The 14,530-nt window shown below is 36.5% G+C and overlaps 1 protein-coding gene across 2 annotated transcripts in view; it reads right to left on the bottom strand.

Annotated features, from left to right (window-relative positions):
- Window positions 1–868: 868 nt before the first annotated feature.
- LOC145660510 (caspase-1-like) overlaps window positions 869–14,530 on the bottom strand; it is a 98,273-nt gene continuing 84,611 nt past the window's right edge. For both annotated transcript variants that reach the window (XM_081725671.1, XM_081725679.1), the window contains exon 6: window positions 869–1,413. In XM_081725671.1, the coding sequence (XP_081581797.1) occupies window positions 1,184–1,413 (230 nt within the window). In that variant the 3' untranslated portion in view covers window positions 869–1,183. The remainder of the gene's footprint in view (window positions 1,414–14,530) is intronic.

Raw genomic sequence — 14,530 nt, 5'->3', positions numbered from 1 at the left:
CAAACTATTATTGGAGTTTTATCTAAGGCAAGAACCTCTCGCCGGGAATCGAACCCAGGATCACACGAACGAAATACACGCGTGTTTAATATTCATTTCAGCTCCAAGACTACACGAAACATGGATCTTCTGTTATAAGCAGCATACGAAAATGATATACTCGTTACACGACCACATCTTCGGATCAAAGAATGATTAACCATAAATGATTAATGACATATATCTTGTTTACAATAATGCAATGTTTTAACTAATAAAATTGCATTTAAAATTACTCTACTATAAATGGCAGAAAACATCACTTCCAACTCCAAAAATTTAGGCGTTCAGAGAACAAGGAAATAATGTTCAATTATTAAAGATGTGAGAAAAAGATTCATAATGTTTGTAGAGTATGCTTAAGTACATGGAAAGTTATGTTTTTTGTAAAGTTATATGAGTTATTTACAATATCTGTACATTAACTTTTTAAGCTTTAAACGGAGTTTTAGATACAGATCTTAAAGATGAAATATGTCCAAAATGATCAAACATGAACTTGATTCCCTTGTGTACTTAGCGCAAATTGTCTTTCTATGAGAGACTACTCTACTCTAATACTTCTAACAACATCGGATTAGTAACATTTTAATAAGTTTTCCATGTTCAATAGTTCCATGAATTTCAAATTTCAATTTTTTTCGATTATTTAAAAAAACGTAACAGGATATTAGATATAACTACAAAAGAAAAAGAATTAGTGTACACTATTGTAATTCTGTACTTCTTCATTATTAGATACATTTGAAAATCATGAAACACATTTTGATAACATATGGTATAATTCCATAGAGGCAGTGAGGAAAGTTAACTCACTAATATCCTCAAGTGTTATGTTAGGACAGTATAACAATTTTCAAAATCATACATAATTGAATATCTCGACATGCAGTTGAAATAATAGTAGTCTTAGTATCTCTTGCTATTTAATTATGGGTTTCAGAGACAATGTCCTAAGGTATGTAGATATTTTAGTATCTTGCTTAAGTACATTCCGCATATTTCTTCACTATTTAATTCGTTAAAACCATTGGTTCCTAAATATATTTCAGCCATTAAAATACTTTTAAAAAAGAGTACAAAACCTCATCATAATTCTTTGGTCATAGCCAAGTGTTTTCTTTCTTGCTTAAACTAAAGTGACTCAGCGAAAATAAACGTCGCGCATCAGCCTTGTGTGAACAGATGGAACTTGTTTCTGTTTATCGAATTCTGGTTCTTCTGGATCATAAGACTCAAACTCAATGGCAACACGGCGTATCACAATAGTCATAATGCTGAGTAGGTCATTCTGTGGTGAATTCTTTATGAGTTCTTCACATAGAGTCCTGATGAATGGAGTTCCTTCCTTTTCAGTTTTCCACGCAATGAAGTCTGTAAAATACGGATACAAATCATGTTAATTGCAATATAGATTATGCATTTGAAAGTACATAACAAGTAAGTAATAGTTCTTGAGAATTCCTGTCCAAACCGCCAGAATAAAATAAACCTGCAGTAACAAAAATATCTGTTGTGTGGATGTTCATTTGGTAAATTGGATATATGCAACAGATTAGTACAGAAGTTAAATTAGTATAAAACAACTGCAAAGAAACTAAGTTAGCAAAAATTGATATAGGTAAATAAATAAATAGCTAAAAATAAAACATAAACAAGAAGACAAACAATCGCAAATTTCAACTAATTTTGTACAAAAGAAGTTTGGGGAGACATAGAGGGTAGAGAAGGAAGGAAAAAGTAAAAGAAAAAATACAGAATAGAACAAAGATAGATTATAAAATTATTTCCTAATAAACAAAGTTTCCAGGATACTCTATTCACTCTATAGTTCGAAGGTGTTCTCATGATAGGGTATATGCCAAAATATCATAAACTAATGCGAGAATTTACAGTATGTTGTGTTAGCTAATGAAGTGGAATAAATAAGAATTACGGACTACAGCAAGAGAATTTAACTCTTTCCGCGATATTAAGAGAGGCTTGTTCAACCAAACACAATAATGGAAAAGAAGAAAGCAATTGTAAACGGTTGAGGACCCCTAAGTTTGTAAACATTTTAGGACTTAAGCAGAGTCGTTTTGAATGATTAGCGTCATACTAAAGGCCTGACTACTATAGGAAACATGTCAGTCGAACTCTAGTATAGCACTAATCACGCGTCAGAACGACTCTACATAAAGCCCATTAATTTTAATAATCTTGCTATGGATTATATAAATCTAGCTTTTGAGTGAAACTAAACACTATTTAGAACAATATATCACAGCATGTAATGATTTCCCTCCACTTCAACATTACAATTCTGTCGAAACAAAATAAATTGCTTTCCACGAAATTCCTCCATCAAACGTGTGCACGTGTGTGAAGTTATTGTTGCTGCTTCTTACTTCTCCCTGGATCTTGTATTTTTCTCTGTATTGTATTTCGCATGTGCTCTTTAGAGTTTTTACTATAAGACTGGCTACATTTGAATTGTTTGTCTAACATTCCCATTGATTTTCCAGATTAGTTGTTGACTTGTTGCTCCAATCGACGATTTGTTCATTACAACTGCTTTCCGGTCTGATTCCTATTTCCGATTGGGTGATATTCCCTTTTCCCAACGACGAATATTGGGATATATAGTTGTTTTAGGCACATTTTCTTGTTTAAAATGATCTGAGGCTAACTTAATTCCTTTATTAATATGATTATCACAAAAGGCATACACTCGAGAAATCAGTCCTTTATGATTCATGATGCAATATCCCTTTTATAAATTACTTCACTGCAGCAAAACTCCGTCTGATTAAAGATGATAGACTAAGTTAACCACCTGTAGTAAAAATTATTCCATTTAAAACAAAGAATTGCAAATCTCCGTCAAAATCTGTTTTGTTTTCTTCATCTCAGGTACATTTTTTTATATTTTGTTACGTTTTCATGGTTTAGCTGTCTACACCAATTTTGAAAAAATCAATAAAATTTATAATTTTCATCAAAGAAAACGAAACTGTTAACAAATTTGAAGTCATTCAATTTTGAACTATATTCATTGAGCTGGGGTGAATGACATAAACAGGCCTGCTGGTATTATCAATAGTTTCGTTTCATTACAATTAATTACAAGAAAATCTACATATAACATTTTAAATAGAAGCTTGAGTTTACTCTTACATTTGAAACAGATGACTGAACGATTGAACACCCATTGAACACGCGCTGAGGAAGGCAGCCGCCTATATCCTCCGAAGAAGTAGTGAGTAAGTACCTACACTTGTAATACTTATAAGCTGACACACCTATCTATCTAAAAGTGCAATCTGGTTCATTTTTTAATAACCAAAAACTTTCTCTGATGCAGGCCAAACATCGTAACTTCACTATTTCCGTCTTTACAAAAACGCAGTTACACCGTGAACTTGTGTAAGGATACAGTGAACATGGGACCTCCACAGAGCGTCATAAGAACGTGTATGCTGTACGAGTTCAAACTGGAGTCAAACGCCACTGCAGCGAGGCGGAAGATATACCAGGCCTTTGGTGAGGGTGTCGTGACTACGCGGACAGTGCAGCGGTGGTTTAACAAGTTTAACGACGGCGACGAAACACTTAAAGACGCACCACATGCCGGAAGAACAACTCATGTACAAATTGAGGCGAACAGTGCCAGTCATGTGTGGAGCTGGAACTACAATTCAGTGTGAGTGGAGAAACAATTTGGCAACATCTCCATCAACTTGGGAAGCACTACAAGTTGGGTCGATTGGTTCCACATGATTTGACTCCGGGCCAGAAGGCAAGGCGAGCAGACACCTGTGTTTCTTTGCTGACTCGTCTGAGGAAGGAGTCATTTCTGGTCAGGATGTTGACATGTGATGAGAAGTGGGTCCTGTACGAAGCTCCACGGCGCCGAAATCATTGGTTAGCATCCCGTGAACCGGTTCCAAAACAGTCAATACCAACATTACACCAGAAGAAGGTCCTCCTGTGTATTTGGTGGACTTTTCGTGACATCGTGCATCGGGAAGTGTTTCCAGCTAGTCAGAGCATCAATGCAACTGTGTACTGTCAGCAGTTTAGTCGTGTTCAAGAGAAACTCAAAACTCTGGAGCAAGCACTTCTGAATCTCAAAGGAGTCCTTCCGTTACAGGACAACGCTAAACCCCAAGTGGCTAGGATGGCCCGGAACAACATTCTACGCCTTGGATGGGAAACACTATTGAATTCGCCATACTCTCATGATTGCACCATTCGATTAACCCCTGTTCCATTCCTTGGACAATCACCTTAGAGGACGCCAGTTGAAATCTCTAGTAGAGGTACAAAATGCACTTGATACCTTCTTCGCTTCATGGCCCAGCAAGTTCTACCGCAATGGAATCCATGGTCTTCCAGAACGTTGGCAGAAGGCCGTCGACGCTGATGGGGACTATTTTTGATCTTCCAGGCACATCTTAGTGACATATTGATGTTCGAAGGTGGTGGGTGAAAGAGTGACAGAACTTTCTTTCTGGTTAACTTTATAATAGACTAAGTAATCGTCAGCGCCAAGAACACATTAACCAAACTAAACCATCATCCCATAGAGACATGGATTCCGGAGTAATATACATATAGTATATAACAAATTCTTCGTGTCTCAAGAACTCTATATAGTTATTACAAGGTTAAACACGCCTGTAATATTCAAACTTAACAGAGAAACTCCATACTCCAAGATATTTACGATTAAATACATGTAAATTTCACCTAAATTGACATAAAGTTGATTAACTGTATTTTTATTTTATTATTATTTAACAAAAGTTCTCAAACGTGATTAGAAAAGCATATTAAATGAAAGAGCTGTCGTGTAGATAATGAAGACTACTGAAGAGGGAGGGAATGCTGACTTCACGGTTCGCGGAGATCTTTCGTCTTGAACGGAGGCATAATCTCTTAGGATACCATACTAAGACAACATATTCATGGCCAATTGATAAATATATTAACAACAATGTCACGATTTACTCGTACAAAAAATACAGAACATTGAGACATTTAATCCTATAGCAAACCTCACTAGAATTAATTTAATTGACCTCCGACTGTTAAATTAAATTTAGTACTTTCAAAACGAAAATAAAGAAACAGAAATTAAATGAGTTCTGAACTTCTTTATTAACTGCAAAATTATTGAAGAAATCTTCCTAGGTTCGTTAATCTTCTGCAGGTCTTACGATTAGTTCCAATTCTATGAGAGCTAGACACATGGCCTCTGTTGCTCCTCGTAAATTTACTTACACCAGTATCCACGATCATCAGATACAAAAATGAAAATTTTAGATATTAGATACCTGTCTTTCACACGTGGGATACTTATGCCCATAGAGCGTAGAAATTTCTGGATGGTACATTGCACGAGTTATGACCAAGAAAGTCAATTAATTTCTCATACTTCCCTCGCTCCGGAATGGGGGTTATTTTGTTACTAGCTGAACTGCCCGGGTTCACACGGGAAGAGTAACGCTTACACACAATATTTGAAAATAAAGAAATAAATTGGATAAATAACGAAGCGCGGGATTCTAAAAACTATGGATTCGACGCTAATATCAATAATTTTCAATTATTTTTACACAATATGACCTTCCCGAAGTGCTAATGGGGGCTGGAGTGCAACTTAAATAGCATCTGGAGTGTCACTCTTTATCTAAGTGACCCTGAAAACTGTGGATTCGACATCAATATCGGTCGTTTTATATCATTTTTATGTATGCTCCTCCTGCTCCTCCTAGGAGGGCTAAGGGTGTTTGCACTACTGGGGGCTGAACTTGGGCTTAAATGGTATCAGGACTGCCACCAATTAACTAAACAACGTTGAAAACTAATGATTCGACACTAATACCGGTCGTTTCTGATATTTTTACGTGTCACAACTTCATTCTCTCACCGGGTGCTAATGTGGGCTTAAAATCGGACTTAAACGGCAACGGGAGTGTCACTATTTATCTAAGCGACCCCGAAAACTATGAATTCGATACTAATATTGAAATTTTTCAATCATTTTTATGTCTCTCCATCCTTAACCCTAGGACTGCTAGGAGGTCTTTCCCCAACTGGGAGCTGATCTAGCGTGGGTTTCCTCGGGGTTTTCCCGTTTCCTCCCACTTTCTTCATTGCACCACTTCATTCATTACTCATCATCACCGTCTCCTTTAGACTAACCGGCATTATCGTGGGACGTAAAACTCAAAGATTTCATTTTAATTTCATGGGAGCTGATCTTGGACTTGAAGGCCGCCGAAACTGTCACCAATTAACTTAGAAACCCTAAAAATTATGGATTCGACACTAATATCGGTCATTCTCAATTATTTTTACATGTCACGATTCCCCCTTCTCAGGAGTACTAGTAGGGGCTGAATTAGTATTTGAACAGCATTAGAAGTATCACTGTCCACTTGCCAAAGCCTCATTTTTTAAATATAAAACAGCATTGTCCCGCGAGGGAAATGTGAACATACTGCATATTAATTAGATGGTAATGTTTTGGTTTATCAAGAACAATATATATATATATACTTACTCTATATACGATAGGGACATGAAATTAGAAATGAAGCATCAAATAGGATCACTACATTACATAAACAAAACAACACACAAAAGGTAAATAGAACAAAAATGAATCGTGGACCCATTTGAGTAATATTTATTCGTATGGCTTTGAGATTTATCAATATTGTCCCCTTAACAATTTTGCCATGTATGGAATGGGCCCAGGGAGTAACTAACGGAACCGTAGACCTTGCGGTGCGGGAGGGCCCACAGGCTACGGTGGGCACATAAAGATGAAGAGAAAGTTGGAGGAGGGGGCCCAGTAATTAGAAATGAACTTTCTCTAGGGCCCAAATAAGCTTATTAATGCTTGCCCCCAGAAAAGAGTTGAGTTGATTTTGAGTTTAACGTCCCGTTCAGCAGCGAGGCTATATGAGACGTGCACCTACTGATTAACGTGGAATCCTAACCACATGAGCTCCCGCCGGGAATTGAACCCGGGTCTCCCACGCCAAAGACTTTCCTCAGAAAAGAATCTAAGTTACGGCGCTGGTCATCAGTTGCAGGGATGGTCCCGATTTACATTACATTTCGTCTTTAATTTCAAAGAAGAAAAGACAACAGAAATTATTTTCACATTTTTTAGTTGTATCAACACGTTTAAAAATAGACAGTTCTATGCTTATGTTCCATAACTACTTGTTTATTTTGTTATATTCATATAAGGAGTTTGTGGCAAATTGAGGCCACATGATCATGAGGCTGCTAATCATGAGACGCAATTCACTAGGGGTTCGAATTCCTCTGAAGAGCAAGGTCAGAATTTTAATTGTCCTCAGTATTATTATTATTATTATTATTATTATTATTATTATTATTATTATTATTATTATTATTATTATTATTACCACAGAAGGAAAGAAAAAGTAACATAGTCGAAGGTATTCATAGGAACAGAAAATATATAGAGTATGTCAGATGTTTCTTAGGTTTACACATGAACGCAATAATATTATTACGTTTACGGATTTACAGATAGAATTATTATTTTATGAAAAGGAATAGAATATAAAGATTTGTTAGCTGATAACAGTAATGCATTTTGTTTCGCCCTTCTTCTAAGTAGAAAGGTGAGGTGACATCTTAAATTGGATCATTCTCGTGTCTAGCGATTCCTACTGTAAGTTCGATCACTATTAGCAATTTGTGCACAGCTACGAACAATTCCTTGGAACTCATTTTTGGCCCATACTACAGCAGTAAGGACGTGTTTAGCCCTTATGTGTTCATAATCATTTCTTGTCAAAACACGTTACTTGCCAGACAGTTACGAAGGTTGATACAGATCACGTAATTTTGTGTTATTGGCGTTTCTCCTGTAAAGGAAGTTGTCTCAACTCATAGACCCAGAGAAATTGAATATTTTTCATGTTAGTATACATCAGAAGTATCAGTTTTGAAGATTGTAAAAATTTACTGAATTGCCAGACCCGGAATCGAACTCGCGTCCCAAACATTACGAAACTAACGCTTAAGCCACTACTCTAAGACATCACTGTTCTGAGAGAAGGAAAAATGGAGCTGTAGTGAATTCAGTAATTACATACTTTTACGATTACAGTGTAATAAAGCTGAAACTTTCTGATTTCAGTCATGATAAAATAGTAAACTGTTATGCAGAAAGAGTAGTCCAGAGAAGTCAACTTTAAATTGACAACTCATATGTACGGAGGTGCTGCCATGTGCTCTCGCCTCGGGCTCTGATTTTTCACGGCATGGCATTGGACAGATACTTATATTGATTGGAATCTGATGATTCATGCACTGGATTATTTTTAAGTTAATTAATTTAACGAACCTTCCTCAGTACCTTGTTTCCTATATTTACGCGTTTTACTCACTTTTACAGTTTTTCCACTAACTCTTTAAGAAGAGGGACAAAAACACAGAAACATTGAGGAGAGTAAAATCACAAACACGATTCGCGCGTTCTTCCCTTGCCTGAAGTAAAACAATAAAACATGGTGAACATTCAATTTTTGGTCTTCCATTTTCAATGTGGTGTCAAATCCAGTGTTGAAGTGGGTCGTGGGTCAACAGCATGTGATCCACTGCGAGCCATCATCCACCGTGACCCACTACGACGCACCACTCACCGTGACCCACCATCCACTATGACGCACTTTGACCCATTGATTCTCTCTGCTCACTGCATTGTAGACAGCATCTTCTGACGCGACACAATGCCAATGAACCACAAAATTACCCCCCCCCAAAAGATGTTAAATCGCCTATATGTGTGATTTGATTACATTAAGGTGAGTCTAAAGACACTTTAAAAAAGTACCAGAAAAGTAGAGGCTCAAACCACCAGCCTTATGATTACTGGGCAGGTGTTCTTCCTACTTCGTCACGGAGGCTATGAAGGAGACGTCGCTTGTAAAGGGATAAATCGTTGAGATCTTTTAATTTGGTCAAACAGAGTGCTCTTTTAGCCGTATATATGAGATGATAACTGTTTGGGATAAGATAAAATGCGTTCGCCATGTAATTCTATAAGAAAATGACGCGTGTCTATTTACTTTATTTCATAGTTCTCCTATACTCACTTTCTAATGATGGACGACAGTTGCCATCTAAATTCATACAATTATGGCACTCAAGTTTTTTCACTTCATGATGTTGAGGCAGAGGTTATTCTTAACCCCCAGAGCTCACTTTAGGAACAATTCGTCAGGAAAAAATAATATATAATAATAACCGCATGCACATGACTGGCAAAAGTTCGTGTTGGTTCCTTCATGATTCTCCGCGACGAATCGAAGGAGCGAGGACCAAAACGAAGTCCTCGCTGCGACGCGGTGGTAACTTCAACACCTCGAGGCAAGATATCTGTTTCGACTCGACGGAACCCTGCCGACAGTGGGACAGTAGCGGCAATCCTTCGACTCGTCTTTATATTGACGATAAACGTTTACCCACAAGTGGACTACTAGGTGTTGGCGACGTTTACGGCATGGGGTAGGTCCATTTTCTTAAAGCCTCGCTGCTGAAAGGGATGTTAAACTCAAAATCAACTCAATTCAAAACAAAAAATACAGTGCTTAGCGTCATATATCCATACATGTTACCATGCACTTTATAATAATTGTTAAAAGTTTGTTTATTATATGGAGCGCTTAGAGCACAGGGCAATCACCCATAAAGTTGCGAGAAAAATAGACATAAAATTTGTAATGTAAGCTTCTGTATGTTGGTCTACGTACCTTGATTTGGGAGTTTCAAATTTCATCCGCTTTTCCACTGAGAAGTATCGATAATTTAACAAGGACCATGATCATAATTTAATTGAAATTCATCGTAAGTTTGCCCATGACAAACACTTTACCATTTTATATCATAAAGGTCAGATCCATTATTATTGTAACAGAGCGGTACTTGAGGGATTGACCGTAGAAATCCAAACTCCGATTAGTGACCAGTTTGACAACCTGGTTTTGTTACAAGTATAAACTCTTTAGTCGATAGAAAAGAAGACGTGGATCATGTGTCAGAGTTGATGACGATGTGTTTTGGTGGATCAGTGGTTCATGGTGGGTGGTGGGTCGGAGTGGGTCATGATGGGTATTGAGTCAGAGTGGGTGGGTGGTGAATCATGGGTCAGACTGGGTCGCGGTGAGTGGTGGATCAAGTTTACATTAACCCACGCCATCTCTGATCAAATCTGTAAAACCAAACCAAACAAAGAGCAATACTACTATACAAAACGCTCAACATCTTAGCTATTCATGACCAACTTTTGCTTGATCCGAATAACTCTAGTATATCCACAAACCATCATTTGTCATATTTTACCAAACTACGTCATAACTTTTCTGACAACCTGATATTTGAAATGTTAATGCGCAAAGTTCATTGATCGCATCACTTATTCGCTTATTCTCTTATGATCATCACAGCCTTTAGGGTACTTCCCGTAGGTATAGAAAGGTGATATGTAGTATCCGGGCTTGGCGTAGCGTGCAAGTAAACGAATGAAAAGCAACAGGATGATATTTCCCTCCTCAAACCCCCTAAAGTGCACTGTGTTGATTATTCAACAAAAAGACGTGAAATCCAATCAAAGAATTCATAACATATAAAATATGTAGCCAAGTCTCGACTTTGCAATAGTAATAATAATAATAATAATAATAATAATAATAATAATAATAATAATAATTATTATTATTATTATTATTATTATTATTGTTATTATTATTGTTATTATTATTATTATTATTATTATTATTATCATTATTCGAAGAACATCCGATTTGAGCCTTCCTGCGTTTCTGTCTTCTTGCTGTGGGGTGTTGTCACTAGCCTCCAACATTTTGAAAATTTCAGTTTACGAAGTGAAAATCCCTCATCTGTCAGAAGCATTGGAATTATGGAAAGGCATCTATAATAATACTATTCCGGAGGCCAAGGAATCGCAAAGAAAATGGGATGAAATCCTACTAAACGAGATAGCTGGGAAGGAGGTAATTTCACAAAATAGTTTTGACGTTGCTCGCCTAAAAGCACTTCAGAAAAAAGAGTCTGGCGCCTGGTTAAAAGCTACACCTTCAAAAAAAATCGGAACTTTTTTAGACGATAATATTTTCAAAATATATGTAGCATTATGCTTGGGACTAAATGTTTGCCACCCATTCACATGTGCGTGTCAAGATCGAGTGGACGAGAAAGGTTTACATGCTTTGAGCGGCATTAGAAGTGGTGGTAGAATCACACTTCACACGAAATTAAACCAAATAATCAAACGAACACTCGCCAGCATCGATGGTCCTAGAATCATTGAGTCACAAGGATTGTATCGAAATTATGGTAAAAGACCGGACGGAGTAACTTTAATCCCTTGGAAAATGAGCCGGAGTCTTGTATGGGATGTAGCATGTGTTGATACTTTCGCTCCTTCATACATAACATTAACTTGTGAGGAAACAGGGAATGCAGCAGAAGCAGCCGTTAAACGTAAACGTACAAAGTACTCCAGACTGAAAGAACATCATCTTTTTGTTGCCTTTGCTACAGAAACGATGGGGGTTTTTAGCGAAGAAGCCAGTGAATTTTTGAATGAGTTAGGATCAACTTTAATTAAGAAGTCAGGAAACCCAAGAACCAAACACGATTTAATACAACGAATAAGCCTAGCAATACAGAGAGGAAATGTAGTCAGCATTTGAAAATCCTTCTCATCAGCACGAGAGCTGGATGAGATTTTTTACTTAAAATAAGTAGTATATTCATGGTCATGGACAGCAATTTGTTTTTCTAAGTTTATTTGGTAAATCCGTTCTATTTCCCTTTATATTTCTTCGCTGGCATTATATTCTTATTTCAATTTTTTATCACTAATTCCGAAAAGATTTGCCTAAGATATTGAACTTAGAGGGACTTCTTTCTTTTTTAAAAATGTATAGTGCTAAACTGTGGTCTCCAGTTCCTGTTCTGTGTTCTGGTAACATTGAATGTGTTTGTCGTTGTCGAAAATAGAGTGCTAGGTGTAGAAGTGTGTGATGGAATAGATCTTTTTTACATGTTTAAACATGATATATGCGACTGTTTCACTAAATGTAATACTAAAAGAATAGCGAGTAAATATATATATACACAATTACGAAAACAATACCTTCCAATTAAGAAAAAAGGATTGTCACGACGACGGGCCGTAACTTATGGGGGCAGGGGACCACTGCCCCTACCCCCAGGGAAGCTTCCCGCCTTTCAAAGGGTTCCCATTTTAAGACAAAATTGTCTTACTCCATATACGATACGAAAATGAAATTAAAAGTGAAGCATCAAACAGGTTCAATACATTACATAAACAGAACAGCACACTAAAGGTAAATAAAACAACAATGAGTCGTGGGCCCATTTCAGTAAAAAAAATATCTACTATTAGGAGCACTAGAAATAATTAATATTCGTATATTATTGTAAGATTTGTTAATATGGTCCCCTCAATTAATTTGTCGTGTATGGAACGGGCCCAGAGGCGTAACTAAAGACCCTGCAGACCTTGGTGTGCGGGAGATTTCAAGAATTTCAGATATCCTCTGATCTTATTGTTCGATACAGATAGGACATCAAGAGTCATGACCTACATATAGTTGAAATTAAAACAAACTGCTGTCGGCCCTCGTGGCCGTGTGTTCGAGGACAACGTTCTAGTAATGAGAATACTTTTTGGCGTGCGTTCAAACCTTCCCCAAGGATTTTTTAAATTTTCATAACACTTTTTTCATTAAAATAAGCTTGCAGTTTTACTATACGGATCCATAATAAAAGTAATAATAATAATAATAATAATAATAATAATAATAATAATAATAATAATAATAATAATAATAATAATAATAAACAGTAGTAGTAGTGGTAGTAGTAGTAGCATCAATGATAACAATTATATTGTTTATATAGGACACTGGAAGAAAGTACATGAAACTACACACAACATTTGGCTCGATTTTCTTCGTTTTAACTCGACTCAAATCGAAACTCGAGTCAAATTCAAGTCAAGTTGGAGGAAATTTTTCGAGTTGAGTTCTCGGGTCGAGCTCAAAGATGTCTGTTTTGAGTCCATTCGAGTTTGAGTGAAAACTCTTTCGAATTCGCACGTGCCTATCCCTACAATTCTTCTTTACCTTCTAGTTTCCAAAGAAGAAAAGACGATAGAAATTATTTTCACATTCTCTGAATTATACCAACACGTGTAGAAATAGTGTGTGATATGATTATCTAACATAACTACTAGTTTATTTTCTTATCTTTGTCTGAGGAATTGATGGAAAAGTGTGAGAGTAGAGAACTGCCATTACAGTCACCCGGGTCCGAATCCCGGTGTGGCATTTATTATTATTTTTAGATTGGAAGGTATTGTTTACGTAATTGATATTGTAATTATGTTATTCCTTTATTATTATTATTATCATTATTATTGCATAATATATTATTATTTTATATTTTATGAATTTTCTGATTGGATTTCACGTCTTTTTGTTGAATAAACAAACACACTCCATTGAAGGGGACTTAGTGCAGGGAAATATCGTCCTGTTGCTTTATATTTGTTTACTTGCATGCTACACAAAGCCAATAATCAACACATTTCACTTTTCAATATCTACGGGAAGTACCCTAAAGGTTGTGATGATCATAAGAGAGTAAGTGAATAAGTGCTGAGATCAATGAACTTCGCGTATTAACAACATTTAAAGTATCAGGTTGTCAGAAAAGTCATGACGTCTTTCGGTAAAATATGACAAATGATGATTTGTGGATATACTGGAGTTATTCGTATGCAATAGTTATGTCATGAGTAGCTAAGATGTTGAGCGTTTTGTATAGTAGTATTGCTCTTTGTTTGGTTTGGGTTTAGAGATTTGACAATACATAGAAAACGGAAGACCAAAAATTGCATATTCTCCATATTTTATTGTTTTACTTCAGGCAAGGGAAGAACGCGCGAATAGTGTTTGTGATTTTTACTCTCCTCAATGTTTCTGTGTTTTTGTCTCTCTTCATAAAGACTTAGTGGAAAAACTGTAAAAGTGAGTAAAACGCGTAAAAATAGGAAACAAGGTACTAGGGAGGTTCGTTAAATTAATTAACTTTAGAAAAAATAATCCAGTGCATGAAACTCCAGATTCCAATCAATATAAGTATTTGCCCAATGCCGTGCCCTGAAAAATCAGTGCCCGAGGCGACAGCATATGGAAGCGTCTCCGTACATGTGAGTTGTCAATTTAAAGTTGACTTCTCTGGACTACTCTTTCTGCATAATACTTTACTTTTTTATCATGACTGAAATCAGAAAGTTTCAGCATTATTACACTGTAATCGTAAAAGTGTGTAATTACTGAATTCAATACAGCTCCATTTTTTCCTTGTCCAAGAACAGTGATGTCTTAGAGTAGTGGCT

This window comes from Thermobia domestica, chromosome 1 (assembly GCF_964235325.1).
Source record: "Thermobia domestica chromosome 1, izTheDome1.hap1.1, whole genome shotgun sequence".
In the NCBI taxonomy this organism is placed as follows: domain Eukaryota; kingdom Metazoa; phylum Arthropoda; class Insecta; order Zygentoma; family Lepismatidae; genus Thermobia; species Thermobia domestica.
Note: the sequence above shows the minus strand (reverse complement) of the source record. Positions and strands in the feature narration are given on the sequence as shown.